We start from the raw sequence: 15,075 nt of genomic DNA, 5'->3' as shown, positions 1-15,075 counted from the left end.
TTCAACAGGCGCATGTGTAGAGGTGATCCATGATCGGAAGCTCGAAAGCACTACTCGAGGATCCGCGGCATCACCTGACTTGGACAACCATTGGCGGGTCTAGGATTCAAGGAAAAAGTTGTGAAAGCAGCTAACTGAGCTGATTAGATCATTCAACTGGGAGCATGTCAGCTAACTCTCTTGAGGGAGGAATTTCGATTCTTTCTGAAACAATGGCAGCGCATGAATTTGAACACTTGAGAGGATAAGTACGTTACTTTACATGGCAGTGCAGACATTTCCTTAATTTGCACACCAGACATGGGAGTTAGCGCTACGTATTTGGTCATTAACCGAGTATGAAAACAAGTTCGATTTGCGTCTGTGCTTAGGTTGATGCGTGCGATTAAGGTAACAAAGGCACAGTTGGTGCCCTAATTATGATGGTCGTAAGTGTTTCCATGATTAAGAGGTCGTCCATGTGGGGATTTCTAGAGGGTTTAGCAAGTGGAATATTGTAACTATAAAGTTTCCATCAAATTAGATATGGAGCATATTCACTTTTCTAGTTTAGTAGGCTGCTAGTAGAGCAAGATTTTGTTACTTAGTTTTGATTGTTTCCGACATAATAAACTCGCTCTTGCTCGGATTAGGGATCCTAGGTCCATCCTACATAAGCAAAAGTGTGAGCAACGTTTAATTCTCTCGATAACACATCAATCAAACGGCTCTACGCCACATACTTTACTTATCTTACTTTTTCACATTTTCCAACCCTTCTTCATCTCTTTTTCTCCCATTTCATCTCTCTCCCTTGTTAGGGCACTTGGTTCCGTTCTTCTTCACCTACCTCTTGGAACGTCTTGTTTCATTCTTTCGCTCACCTTTCCTCGCCGGAGCCCTCGACTCTATTCTATCTTTTACTGTCCTCGCATCCGGGCAAGGATCTGGCTTTTATCCCCATCTCGGCTCTTGGTCTAGGGTTTCTTTACACTTGGCTGCCCCCAACTGAGTCACTTGCACCACGTGCGAGTCCTTTAGCAGTTTAGCTGTTCACCTATCATTAGAGCTGGCTAATTGGCTGCTCCCTGCACAAGCACTTTAAGGTATAAAATCATGCTCCCATAGGTAAAACTTCGGCAGCTTAACCCTCAAAGCCGCTTCATCGTCTGAATGCTAATTTGACACCCCCGATACACGACATGACTCTATCTATACGAAACCCAACTAATGCTTCCACCTACGGACTATCGGACCATGGAGCTACGTTGTAAGACGATGAGGATAGCTAGTGGTTTTTTCATAATCTTGGGACAGCGCCCTGACACGCCTGATAAACACGTCTTCCCACGTGTCAGCCAGAAATTGGCTTGTCTGTTTTTAGATTAAACAATTATATAACAAATGCCAGTAACTCGATTAAATATGATCCGTTTAAACAGCTTGGTGTCAATTCTAACTAATAAGTGCATACAGCATGAGACGGGACGGCGAAGAATGACAAATAGATGGGATTCATACATCATCTTATGATATAATGGAAAGTCCGATTGGAAACTCTTATCAAATACATTTTCGCGAGTTTTTAAGCTTCAATATCGTTTTGGAAATAGTTATTTAATTAGAAGATGATATATGGACTGGGTATTGTTAATTGTAGACGTGCTATATCTCTTAGTTCCAAATATTGATAAGATCCATTGATCCCTTAAATGGGGATTTGACATCCAATCAACTGAAAAAGTACCTAGAGAACATGGAACCAAGTCGAAGCAACAAAAGAGCAATCGCTACTGTGACCCAATGCTATTGAAAAATAGCGAGGGCACATTACGGAAAAATGTGAACGCATGACGAGATAGACATGCAAAGGATCATTCGACATTATTCGATAACAGTGTTTTAATCAGATTTCATCTCTACTAAAACCGATTTATAAACGTAATTGTCAATCAGTAATAGGGCTATAGGAGTGTCGCAATCGCATGCCCATGGGACATTAGATATCAGAGAGCCTGCAGGCAGAGAGCAATCAGTAAATGAACCATTAATTATAAGCCGATTTTTAAACTTTTTGCTGAATGGCAATCAGTGAATGAACCATTAATTATAAGCCGATTTTTAAACAAATAATAGCACTTTTGCACCATAAAAAACTAATAATGGCAAACAATAGAAGAGCTACTGCCACCACCTCACAAGGACAAACGGGAAGCTGCCTGCATTAATACAAGTGAACACTTTGACCTTTCCCTTTCACCTTTCGTTTTTAAGAAAAATCACGACATGTTTTCCATGTATTATTTAATAGAGATTGTCACTTTATATATATCATAATTTCATATTTTTTTAAAATCTATCATATACTTATAAAATTATGAAAAATATTCCATAGTTTATATTTTTCTCTAAATATATACCAGTGTTATATTTTTCGTTGATAAAATATAAATAGGCTTCAAATCTATCAAATGATTTAAATTTTTTCTCAAAACTATTGCATGGTTTAATTTTTTTTTCTTAAAGTTATCTCGAGTAAAGGGCCACAATAACAAGATCGTTAAATGTTGATGAAATATATAACGGCGGGATATATTTAAAAAAATGTAAATAATGGAATAATTTTGATAATTTTAAACGTGATATATTTAAAAAAAATAAAATCACAAAATATATGATATAATTTTTCCTATTTAATATTACTTTTTGCACGTACATCGAACTGCTTTATACATTATGTTAGCATCATTTGCTTTTACTCGATCATTCTACTCATTGAATTGATTTTTTTTTTAATAAGTGCGTTGAATTGCATTTCTTTCTTTTGTTCATTTAGTTGTTATCTAGTGCAAGTCTCACACTCGATCATATCCGGTACACTTGAGACGTTGTATCTAAGGACCGGACTTGGATCTTCTGCAGAACATAATGGTCATGACTCGAGAGGCCAAATCCGCAAGAGTAAATGCTTTATTATTCTGAGTGATTTGAGGAACTACATGATGAACTCGGCCTATTCATAAACCCGGTAAAACAATTAAACTAGTCACAAAATAATATCAATCATTTTTTTTTCGATTATAAAGGAGATACAAATCGCGATATAATAATGAAAGAGAAATCCTAAATAACTAATAAAGTGATACGGATAGTTCCACTAGGTATCAAACATGTGACTTGTAAATTAACAAATGACGTGTGCATCACTGCACCGTATCATCTTTTGATTAATATCAATCAAATCTTGAAAAATATGAAAAATATCAATTTAACCTAATTGACTTTTTATAGGATATTTCAATTCCTAATTTGAAATGACATCACTCCAAGTCCAACAACACGCAATAAGGGATTATACTTGCGCCGACGATATTTTTTTTTTTGGGGGGGGGGGGGGGGGGGTGGGAAGAGGATAGTTAAGTGAAATACTAAGTATGAATTAGACGTTAATTGCATCTGGACCATCATCAACGCTCCGAGAGGAAAGGCCAAAGCAAATCTTTCTATATATAAACACATTTTCCCTTCCAATGTCCCTTGCCCTCTCTATTTGGTTCCCCCCTCAGCTTCTTCTTCTTCATCCCCTTCTTCTTCTTCTTCTTCTTCTCTGTTCTTCTCTGTCTCCTTCTTCTCCCTCTGTTTCCTTCCAAATTTGTGCATGTGAGTGCTCTGCTTCTGTTCTTTCCAGCAGGAGCAGAAACAAACCCACACCCCCCCCACCAAAAAAAAAAAACCTGAAAAGGGAAAAACCTTCTCCCTATTCCTCAGACTGTGCAATGCAATGTGCCCTGTTTCTCCATGAACTCAAGGAATCATATTAGCAAGCAAGCTGCTCACTGACATTTCCAGCTCTGTTTTTGCTTGAACAGGAAGCAAAACTGTCCCTGCAAAAAGATTTATTCCCTCCCCCCCAACCCTGCTTTTTCCCCCCTTTAAAAATCCATGAAGATCTAGCCACTTTTCCTCCAGCAAGACTTTAAGCTTCCATAACAGAGACTCTCCCCTGCCCTGCCCTCTTCTTCACTTCAAGAACTCCTCGTAAGGGCCGTGAAATGGATCAGCTTCCCGCCACGGGCCTCCTCAGGGACGACGTGACGGAGCAGTTCGGGGTGGTGTGGTCTCAGATCAAGGCCCCGTTGATCGTCCCCCTCCTGAGGCTCGCGGTGCTCGTGTGCCTCGGCATGTCCCTTATGCTGTTCATCGAGAGAGTGTACATGGCGGTCGTGATCGTCCTGATGAAACTGTTCGGGAGGAAGCCGGAGAAGCGGTATAAATGGGAGCCGATAAAGGACGACGTCGAGCTCGGGAACTTGGCCTATCCCATGGTCCTCGTCCAAATCCCGATGTACAATGAGAAGGAGGTCATTTTCCGTTGATACTGATCCATTGCCATTACTGCATTCATTCATTAATGACAATGCAGAGTCGAACAGGACCTTGTCCAACTCTTTTCAGAATTCTGACTGAGTTATCATTTTCATTTGTTCGTATTGATGATCACCAATGCAGGTCTACCAGCTTTCGATCGGGGCTGCCTGCGGACTCTCGTGGCCGTCGGATCGGATCATCATACAGGTCCTTGACGACTCCACCGACCCGGTGATCAAGGTAAACCCCTTCAAATTCAAGAGATCATTTAACTTATCCGAAGATCACATCGCAATCACAACCCACGATTCGTTCCGTTCAGTACAATTTCTTATCGTGCCGCGTCTCTCGGGCAGGACCTGGTGGAGCTGGAGTGCAAGAGGTGGGCGAGCAAAGGGATAAACATAAAGTACGAGATTAGGGACAACAGGAACGGGTACAAGGCCGGAGCGCTGAAGGAAGGGATGAAGCGGAGCTACGTCCAGCACTGCGACTACGTCGCCATCTTCGATGCCGACTTCCAGCCGGAGCCCGACTACCTGTGGCGGACCATCCCCTTCCTCCTCCACAACCCACAGATAGCCCTCGCTCAGGCCCGTTGGAAGTTCGGTAAGTTCCCGCTTTCTCTCCCCGCCCTTCGTTTCTCCTCTCTCCCTGTCCCTCTCCCCCTAATATTAATCTCTCCACTTAATTTAGGTTTAAGGAGTCAGTTAAACACCACGTGACACGAATAAAATATCGTTATTCACTACATTCAGATACCACATTTTGCCGGGACGTAGTGCAAGATCATGCGGTCGAAAAATGTCATATTACACGAATAGTATCGGATCACCGAATGTTGAATATTATTACGATGATATAGCATCGCTGCTCCATAATTTAGACGAGGTGACATGTATGTTGAGTACTAATATTGCACTTGATTCAGTGAAAATTAATATAAACAGAAATGGGTTTTTAATGTTAAGAAAACTGTCGGTGGGGGACTTAAGTTTTTTTTTTTTTTTTTTTTTTTTGGGTTGAAGTTAAGTTTCATTTTAGTGGGTATTGCTTTTGGGTTAGATTGATCTGGTGGATGGGAATCAATGTCTGACCATCCATGGCACATAAAATCCTGACACGTGTGCTGCACCTACATTTTTCTCGTGGGCCTGCACCATTGGACTCCAACAAATTATTGCATTTTTACTATAAAAAAATCTTATTACTTCATAATAATAATAATTATTGAAATTGCATCATCCTAGAATTATGTACTAGAACCTCAATGAAATCTGATAATTTTTCATTCGATTTTCAATCATTTCTCAAGTTTTTAGATTGAATACATTCAGACAATGGAATAATAGTCGTTCATAGCAAAAAGAAAGAAAGGGTACTAACAGTTCCAATATCCAAAAGATATTCATGATTTGAATTAATACTTTTTGATCCCGATTATAATTGATATGACGGATATTTTCTTTTTATGTCTGATTCATCAGTAAATTTCGATAACAATAATTATTCTTATCTAATAATTTTACCAGTAAATCATAATTAATGAGGGGGTTATATTTAGTGCAGGCCAGCCTTTTTAGGTGTAAGTCATTATTTGGGCTGATTATGTCTGTGCTGTTTGTGGGCTACGATGGACTACCGGGGCCCACACCACATGTACGAGCTTCGAGTAGGATCTGCACACGAAAAATGTCCGGCCCAAATCGTGCCCTGAAAAATAACACTGCGTTTGATTTCATAATAGAATTTTAAAATTAGTTTTTTATTTTGAAAAAAAGAGGTATAAATGGTGTCCATCCTTTGACTTTGTATGAATCATGTTGTTTTGTTGTGAAAAAAAGTAATATAAATGGAGTCCACTCTTTGACTTTGTATGAGTTATTTTATTTTGTTGTGGGTAGAATTATATTAAAATTATGATTTTAAAATTATACTCACAAACCAAACAAGGCATTAATTTTCCTAATCTAAGAAAACGTGATCATCTTTTATTAATGGCATCTCGATATGAATTTAATTCAATGTCAGTATTTCGGGTGGTTGTAATACGGAATATGTCGGTTAAGAGGACAATGATGACAGTCGAAGGGTCGTGTCTATCGAGTAACAGTTCGGTGTCGACTCTGGTCATTTCATTTGGTGCGGGTCCAACCGCAGGAGCGATCATATCATCATATATAATCAGCTGATGCATATTAGACAGGCTTATAACAAAATGTGCTTCCTAGACTCATGCGTCCCACTCAATCAATTGCAATATTCCATGACCCTGTCCTGTCTTGCCTCCGCACTTTGGAGCAAAAAGCTGTCACTCCCCCTTTCTGTAATTGAGAAAATTCCACATGTAACCCGTTCGACCCGAATGAACGTCTCGGTAACGATATATTATCCGTGGAATTCACTTAATCTAATCAAAACATCGGGTATTTAGGAGCCATTGGTACGTACGTACAGCTGCATGTGCAATCTTTAATGGTGGACCTCGTCCACGGTCACTGCCTTTTTCCTCCCTCACCGACATTTATTTTCCTCTGAGAGCTATATTATTTGTCTGCTTTTCCGACGAAATTTCGTTCCGACTTCTGATCAGAGTTGCTTCTACCAGCTAATTTTGTCGATGTGACAGTGACTTTTTTTTCTTTTATAATAAGATCATGAAATATTTTCAATCTGATTTAATTCTAATGTTAATTTTTCCTTGACAGTGAATTCTGACGAGTGCTTGATGACAAGAATGCAAGAAATGTCATTGGATTACCATTTCACTGTGGAGCAGGAAGTCGGGTCATCCACTTATGCCTTCTTCGGATTCAACGGTAACAAGTCTATTGTTGATAGCTGAATACTTCTGTAACTTATTCCTGTGTAACTGGACTGACCTCGAATATTAATGTTCGTCGATACAATGCAGGCACTGCTGGGGTTTGGAGGATTTCGGCTCTGAACGAGGCTGGAGGATGGAAGGATCGGACCACGGTGGAAGATATGGATTTAGCGGTTAGAGCGAGCCTTAAGGGCTGGAAATTCGTTTACCTTGGTGGTATCAAGGTATGACTCTCCAGTGATTTACTACCATAGTAATGCGTTTTTATTTTTTTGGATAGTTATTCCTTTCTGTTCGATGCTGACACTTTTTCTAGTTACCGAGGTGCAACCCGCTTACCAAGTGATCTTATTTTCAGAGTGTAACTGTTCAGGACAAATTTTGATTTTGATCAGTAGGCGAGATCATGCTGATTTTGGTGCTCAATTTGCTGCATAAATAGATAGAATTACGAAATTGAACATGTAATTGTCTTTGTGTGCTTTTTGGTCTAAGCAAAGTGATGTCTCATGCACCTAATATTGTTCGGTTTCGCTACATAGGTGAAAAACGAACTGCCCAGTACGTTCAAGGCTTACCGGTATCAGCAGCACCGATGGTCCTGTGGTCCTGCCAACCTTTTCAGGAAAATGGTTATGGAGATCATAAGGAACAAGGTAAGCCCCATGTCTCATTCTTTGCTCGGAAAAAAAAAAAAAAAAAACCTTGTATCTTGATGTGCAAAAATTTCGGAGATATTCATCGAATCTGTGACTCTGTGCTGCAGAAAGTGTCATTGTGGAAGAAGGTGCATGTCATCTACAGCTTCTTCTTCGTCAGAAAGATTGTTGCCCACATCGTGACATTCGTCTTCTACTGCGTTGTTCTTCCCGCAACCGTTCTGGTCCCTGAAGTCACTGTCCCGAAGTGGGGCGCTGTGTTTATCCCCTCCATTATAACTGTCCTCAATGCAGTTGGAACTCCGAGGTCAGCTTTCTTTTCAGAGCGGGCAAAAGTTTGAGCCTTAATGTTCTAGCAGAGTCGATATAACAGCTATCTCTATGTTACTATCTTCCAGGTCGCTCCATTTGATAATTTTCTGGATCCTATTCGAGAATGTCATGTCCCTTCACCGGACTAAAGCCACCTTCATTGGCCTGCTCGAAGCAGGTCGAGTCAACGAGTGGATTGTGACAGAGAAACTCGGCGATGCCCTCAAGGCAAGCAAAGTGGCTAACAAAGTCCACAAGAAGCCTCGTCTTAGGATCGGAGAAAGGTATATTACTCTCAATGCAAATTGGGACACAATACTTTTCTCCTTTAAGAAGCTTCAACATATTGTTCATCGTCTAACTATGTTTGTATTCACATGGTATCTGCAGGCTCCATTTACTTGAGCTTGGGGTCGGTGCATACCTCTTCTTCTGCGGTTGTTATGATGTTGCCTTTGGGAAAAACCATTATTTCTTCTACCTCTATGCTCAAGCCATTGCCTTCTTCATCATGGGCTTTGGATACGTCGGAACATTCGTCCCGAACGCATAGAAAAAGCTGTGGCTTGGACAGTCAGTGCCGCCCTTTCTGCTATACTTTCTCCCTTTGGAATCAAAGACCTCCAAAAAGTGGTCTACTTGAGCAGCAATTTCTTTCTGTTTTCACTTGAAAACATTCGAAAAAAGGAGGTGGAAATAAGTTGGTCATTCTTTTAGGTTCAGCATAAGATGCTCGGGTCGGTGACTCGAGGGATGCTGCCCAGGTCGGGTCGGTCCTCTTTGTGAATACGCAATAAGAGAATTACACAGAATTGTCACACAACAGAGTTCGTGTTTGTTTTGGGAATGTATACTTAGACGTATAAGGTGAAAGGCAGTTTTCTATGGGATTTTGGAAGTTCGGGATCATGAAGACAGCTTTTGAGTGGGGATTGTCTGTGATTGTGAGAAGTAGTAAATTTTCTCCTTTTCTTTTCCAATTTTTAGAAATTTCTTTTGATGCCTTATTACGTTGCGATTGAAATTTCTTTGGAAGGCAATAAGATGAAATCCTAATTGGATCATTGTACAGTGTCTAGATTTTTCGGTCACAAAGGAGACTTATACATCGACTAAGGAATAAAAGAAGGGAAATGAGATCTGAATCGAAATGGGAATCACTGTATTGTATCCCCTTTCTAAAAACTTCGGAGCATGGTGATTTTGTCATTGACAGGCTATAGCCCACCGACAACATTAAATCTGGTCTTCTGCAAAAGGGAAAAAACCAACTATTGCCAAGCCAGAACAAAAGGAGCCAACGAGCTCATAATGGGATCAGCTGAAGAGAATTTATATCTACACCCACCCACTATCAACACATCATTGTCAGACAACCAAATGCCCAACTGTGGAAACCATTTTTCCTTTACTCGATCAATATCGAATTTGGGGTCCATCGATCGACCGGTTAGCCTTGCACCGCTTTTCGGAAAAGTTCTTTGACCTGTAATCTCCAAGAATGAGGTGCCTTGGAATACAAGGCGATAGCCGGACATCAATTATTGCTCAAGGTCATTCCCGGTATGATATACTTTTACACTCAACTGGTTGTTTGGTATCTAAATCCCGAAACTGACACTAGAGTAGCACTAGCCCTCCGAAGTTATCGATGTCGCCTCCTGCCGGTGTTGCCCCGAAACAAAACCGGTTCATCTACTCACGTAACCTAATCTTCAAAATGGGCCGAGCAGCTAATTTCAACGGCCCAGAACATTTCCTCATTGGGCCCATGTTGGGCTTTTTCTTGTCTGCGGGGTCAGGAAACCATTCAAGAAGACATAGACATCGTCATCGTTTCAGACCCTGGGAAATTCAGAAATGGCGAAACGAGTCCACTTTCGTCTTCTCAAACTCCCGCGCTCCACGCAGTTCAGGTTTATGCTCCCAGAGCCCCCTCCGGTTCTTTCCTGCTCTCTCTGCACTGCCCCTTCTCTGCCTGACCCAGCAGGCCAAACCGGCGGCGGAGAAGGCACGTCAGTTGCCGAGCTCCGACAGGATAGCCACCGCCACGAACAAGTCCGGCGGATCCGGGTTCTCCTCCAGCAGGGTCGCACGGAAGCGGCTCACCGGCATATCAAATTCCTCGTTCTCTCCAAAAAGGGAGAGCTTTTCGCTTCGCCCTCTGATCTCTTCTCGTTCTTTTCTGCTTCCTGCCCCTCCTTGAGGCCCTCCTTCTCAGACATCCTCTTATCGGTCTGCGCGGGCTCGAATTTAACCGAGGAAGCTGCTGAGTTGCATGACTTGATGAGAAATGAGGGCTTGCTTCCTTCTCTGGCTTCCCTGAACATGCTGCTTGAATGTTTCGTGGCGACGAAGCAGTTCGACCGGACCCTTAATCTGTTTGATGAGATCTGTGGCTCCGGCATAAAACCCGACAAGTTCACCTTCGCCAAAGCGGTCCAAGCGGCGGTGAAAGTAGGAAACTTGAAGAGGGGCTTTGAGCTGATGGAAAGTATGAAGAAGCGAGGGGTCGGCCGGACAGGTTTCGTATACAATGTGATGATCAGCGGGCTGTGCAAGGAGAAGAGGATTCACGATGCAGAGAAGTTGCTCGATGAAATGTCTAGAAGGAACATCGCCCCCACAGTTGTCACCTATAACACGCTTATTGATGGTTACTGCAAGTCGGAAGACTTGGAGAGAGCTCTCACTTTGAAGGATAGCATGGTGAAGTTGAATGTGGCCCCAAACCTCGTGACATTCAACACTCTGCTCAAGGGGCTATACCGGGCTCAGAGGATGGAGCAGGCCAAGGCAGTTTTGGAGGAGATGCAAGCTCTGGGATTTGAGGCTGATAGCTTTACTTACAATAACTTATTGAATGGTCTGTGCAAAGGAGGAAATTTCGACGAGGCCGAGGAAACCTTAATCAAGTGGAGTGAAAGCGGGATTGTGCGGGACCCAGCAGTTTATCACACTCTTGTGAGTGGATACTGCCGAAGGGATGAGGTGACGCGGGCTCTTTCTGTGATTCAACTGATGGAATCTCATGGTGTGAGACCGAACGACATCACTTTCAACTGTCTGATCAGCAAGTTCTGCGACTTGAAAGAGATGGACCGGGCACAGACTTTGGTTAAGAAGATGGAGGAGGAGGGGGTTTTGCCGACCCTCGAGACACACAACATCCTTATCAATGGTTATGGAAGGTTAAGCCTCTTCCATCGCTGTTTTGAGATTATAGAAGAGATGGAAAAGAAAGGGTTGAAACCAAATGTGGTGAGTTATGGCTCCCTGATAAATTGTCTCTGCAAGGACAATAAGCTGATTGAAGCAGAATTAGTCTTTGGGGATATGGTGAGTCGAGGAATTATCCCGAACGTGCAGATATACAATATCATTATCGATGGGAATTGTGGGGCTGGGAAGTTGGAGAAGGCTTTTGAGATTCTTGACCAGATGGTGGGTAACGGGATCGGCCCAACCATCGTAACCTATAATTCTCTTATCAACGGTCTCTGCAAAAAGGGAAGGCTAGTGGAAGCTGAAAACATGGTTCTGCAGATCCTGAATAGTGGCTATAAGCCCGATGTTATTACATTTAACTCACTTATCTCAGGCTATTCTCGAGCTGGTGACTCCACGAAATGTCTTGCGCTGTATGAGGATATGAAGAACAGAGGGATCAAACCAACTTTGAGTACATTTCATCCATTGATCACTGGGTGCGGGAAAGAAGGGATGGTTGTTTTGGATAGGCTTATTCAGGAAATGTGTCGGATGAATTTGGGTCCCGACAGGCTTGTGTATAATGAGTTGATTCACTCCTTCATCGAGCATGGAGAGTTGCAGAGGGCATATGATTTGCAAAGAGACATGAATGAAAGGGGAGTTCTCCCCGATAAGATGACTTACAATAGCTTGATTCTGGGGCGATTAAAGGAAGAGAAGTTCTCGGAGGTGAGGAACCTCGTGGAGGATATGAAAGTGAAAGGGTTGGGTCCCAAAGCCGATACATACCACATATTAGTAAAGGGCCACTGTGATTGCAGCAACTTTGATGAAGCCTATAGTTGGTACAGGGAGATGGTCAAGAATGGTTTCCTTCTGAATGCCACGATATGTAGGGAACTCATCGCTGGCCTAGAACAAAAGAGAAACTCGGAAGCAGCTGAGATTGTTCGCTGTGAAATGAGCTCTAAAGGAATAGATGAATGGAGCAACACTGCAAAAGAGGTTTCTCTCTAGTTGACAGTGCAGTAAAGACCTCTGTGGATGAACTTCCGGAGATGTCACAAGTACAGACATGTACCGCAATTCTAATGTATGCGTATACATATTTGCGATAGCTGATTGTTTTGGTTCAGGGAATGGAATACCTAATGAGCATATCATCTTTTACAAAGTAATTTGATAGTTCGGCAATAAATTTCTCTACTTAAGCCACTAAATGAACCCAAAGATGTTGTAATGAATAGGAATTTGCCAGTACACTCAAGGAGATGACCAAGTAACATCACCTTAGGACATCAGACGGTCCTCTTCTGTGAGAAGACGAAGCCTGATTTTCTGTTATTAGGTAAAAGACACGCTAGGATTGAATTCTTTCAATGCTCACTAAAGACATCGACATCGTTATCATACAAATAACAAAGAAAGCAGAACAATGAAACCTTATATCAGATGATTCTTAACAATGAAGCTGAACAATGAAATCCATTCAGAGTTCTAACTCCACACAGCCATGAGTGGATCAGTAACAGAAGCAGAGGAAGGATTCTCTGAATTGGATTCAATTGTTATCACCGTCACAAATCTCGGTCCTATACTTCAAGATTATAGCAACATGACGTTTCTAATATTTAATTGACGAGCAACATTATTGTCAAACGGTTGCCACTCAGCTATTCGGGCAACTTAAATCCCTTCAAGTTTTGAAGCAAAGATCCCCTGCAACTGTTAGAAGATGCAATCCGAAATATCACCACCAGAAGAAGAAGAGATTCAACCATTACAAATCTAAGAAATGCCTTGGCCAGCAATCAACCATGTTTGTTGGGAAATATCAACAGTGACCACGGCGTGGATTCAGCATGAAGAATCCATTGCAAGAAACTAGTGCACCAGAGACAAAGCCACAGGAAGGCAGAAACTCATCACAGCAAAAAAAGGGCAAGGCCTCCAACAACCATTTGAGACAGCTGCACCATTGAATGGAACAGTACCATATGCCTGGTTTCACATTCTTATTAGCCATACTACCGAGTCGCTAACTCACTCGAGAGCAGGAAAAATCTCTGTAACAGTCAAAAGGACGCGGACTGAGGTTTTAAAGAACTTTAAGCATATCCTCAGCTCCACTGAAGGTGAAAGCCCCGCCCTCCTCCAAATTGAGAACCTTCACGACCCCGTCTTCGGCTAAGAGAGCATACCGCCTCGACCTGACTCCGAGTCCCACGGGCTTATCACTCAAGTCGAGCTCGCACCCAATTGCCTTTGTGAACTCCCCATTTCCGTCAGATAACAGGAGCACCTGTTGCAGCAAAATGGTTTACGACTCCGTGACACAGCACGAAATAACATACATTGCCTAGAGTAAGCAAATTTATCACGAATAAGTGATTTAAAAAAAATGAAAAAATAATGGATAATTGAGAGAATTTAATATTAAAAATTGATTTTTATTGTGCAATGAATATAGCAGTGAGTGGGTTTATGTTTTTTGAGTTGATTTTTATGTGTAGTGCAGTGTAGTGAGTAGGTTAAAAGTTAGATTAAAATATCAAAGGGAGCCTAAATATGCTGGATAATTCTACCTCGTCGTTGATCTCGAGGTTCTCCTTCCACGCGCGCATGACGAAGGCATCGTTGACCGAGATGCAGGCGATGGTGTCGACTCCCTTGGCCTTGAGCTCGGAGGACTTCTCCACGAACCCGGGGAGGTGTTTCTGCGAGCAGGTGGGGGTGAACGCACCGGGGACGGCGAAGAGGATGGACTTCTTGCCCTTGGTGAGGTCGGAGACGGTGGTGGTCTGGAGCTCGCCGGCGGAGTCGAAGTGGGAGAGGGTGGCCTCGGGGAGCTTGTCGCCGACGGAGATGGTGGCGGAGACGGGGCGTGAAGTGGCGGTGGTGGAGTAGAGCCGGAGGGGACCGGGGGCAGCGCGGCGGGTGGCGCGGAGCTTGAAGGGGAGAGAGAGGGGGTGAGCGGAGGAGAGGGATTTCGGGGGGAGGAGAGGGCGGGAGACCGCGGTGGTGGTTGCGGCTGCGGCGGCCGGGGAGGAGATGAGCCTTGAGATGGTGAGGGAGAGCGCCATTGTCGGGTGGTCAGTTCAGCTGAGCTTCGAAGTTTAGAGAGAGAGAGAGAGAGAGAGAGAGTTATGTGTCCGTGTCCTGAGCTTCCAGAAGTTTTGGGGCGGAGGAAGGCGATAGGATTGATGAAGGAAAGGCCCTGTGAGGTGGAAAGCACATGTCCATGTGGGCCCGATTTCTTAGGGTACGGCAATCGGGCCCATGGCCCGTTAGAGCTTGGATCTGATTCATTAGGTTCTTATGATCATAATTCAAACTCACTTGATTTATAACGTGCATCGAGATTCTCTCGTGACAAAATATCTACCGATGTCACTCCATATCTAACTAATTATTTCCAAAAATATAATTCAAGAGGTAAAGAAAAATAACAAATATAAGTGGACCTTCTTTTTTCCTCATGATATTTATCAATTCATTCTCGAGAATAACTTTATACATTTGTGTGATTCGATATAAAATAACGCAGAAGGAAAGTATGCACACGATTCGTTTCAGATAAAAGTAGCAGTGTTCTTGCATTTAGTCGTCACTCTATCAAAAGTCTTGCTACTTGGCATGATTGATGGATGGAAACATGAGAAAGTTTTGAGAAAACAAACGTAACGTGGCCCATGGGAAAATTTGAATTCCACGAGT

At 42.6% G+C, this 15,075-nt stretch overlaps 3 protein-coding genes across 3 annotated transcripts; 2 read left to right on the top strand and 1 right to left on the bottom strand.

The window, feature by feature from the left end:
- Positions 1 to 3,507: 3,507 nt before the first annotated feature.
- Positions 3,508 to 9,216, top strand: LOC116207709 (glucomannan 4-beta-mannosyltransferase 9). Its single transcript, XM_031540779.1, has 9 exons — positions 3,508 to 4,340; positions 4,489 to 4,587; positions 4,704 to 4,956; positions 7,056 to 7,166; positions 7,262 to 7,398; positions 7,717 to 7,830; positions 7,941 to 8,140; positions 8,232 to 8,429; positions 8,536 to 9,216. Exons 1-9 carry the CDS (start codon positions 4,032 to 4,034, stop codon positions 8,696 to 8,698), a joined length of 1,584 nt encoding a protein of 527 aa, XP_031396639.1. The 5' UTR covers positions 3,508 to 4,031; the 3' UTR covers positions 8,699 to 9,216.
- A 583-nt stretch (positions 9,217 to 9,799) lies between these two features.
- LOC116207708 (pentatricopeptide repeat-containing protein At5g12100, mitochondrial-like) lies at positions 9,800 to 12,536 on the top strand. The gene has a single exon (XM_031540778.1). The coding sequence runs from the start codon at positions 10,006 to 10,008 to the stop codon at positions 12,373 to 12,375; it is 2,370 nt and encodes a 789-aa protein (XP_031396638.1). The 5' UTR covers positions 9,800 to 10,005; the 3' UTR covers positions 12,376 to 12,536.
- A 548-nt stretch (positions 12,537 to 13,084) lies between these two features.
- Positions 13,085 to 14,544, bottom strand: LOC116207711 (peroxiredoxin-2E-2, chloroplastic). The gene is made up of 2 exons (XM_031540783.1): positions 13,944 to 14,544; positions 13,085 to 13,660 (listed from the first exon to the last, which is right to left on the bottom strand). Exons 1-2 carry the CDS (start codon positions 14,439 to 14,441, stop codon positions 13,457 to 13,459), a joined length of 702 nt encoding a protein of 233 aa, XP_031396643.1. The 5' UTR covers positions 14,442 to 14,544; the 3' UTR covers positions 13,085 to 13,456.
- Positions 14,545 to 15,075: the final 531 nt, after the last annotated feature.

The sequence above is a fragment of the Punica granatum genome, chromosome 5 (assembly GCF_007655135.1).
Source record: "Punica granatum isolate Tunisia-2019 chromosome 5, ASM765513v2, whole genome shotgun sequence".
Taxonomy (NCBI): Eukaryota; Viridiplantae; Streptophyta; class Magnoliopsida; order Myrtales; family Lythraceae; genus Punica; species Punica granatum.
This window is presented reverse-complemented; position numbering and strand designations above follow the sequence as displayed.

Bases quoted from the DNA above. Each gene is read 5' to 3' on its own strand.
- LOC116207709 (XM_031540779.1), top strand. From the start codon at position 4,032: ATGGATCAGCTTCCCGCCACGGGCCTCCTCAGGGACGACGTGACGGAG. The intron at 4,588-4,703 runs GTAAACCCCTTC...TCTCTCGGGCAG, and splicing joins CCACCGACCCGGTGATCAAG to GACCTGGTGGAGCTGGAGTG. The intron at 8,141-8,231 runs GTCAGCTTTCTT...ACTATCTTCCAG, and splicing joins AATGCAGTTGGAACTCCGAG to GTCGCTCCATTTGATAATTT.
- LOC116207708 (XM_031540778.1), top strand. From the start codon at position 10,006: ATGGCGAAACGAGTCCACTTTCGTCTTCTCAAACTCCCGCGCTCCACG.
- LOC116207711 (XM_031540783.1), bottom strand. From the start codon at position 14,441: ATGGCGCTCTCCCTCACCATCTCAAGGCTCATCTCCTCCCCGGCCGCC. The intron at 13,661-13,943 runs GTAGAATTATCC...TTGCTGCAACAG, and splicing joins ACCTCGAGATCAACGACGAG to GTGCTCCTGTTATCTGACGG.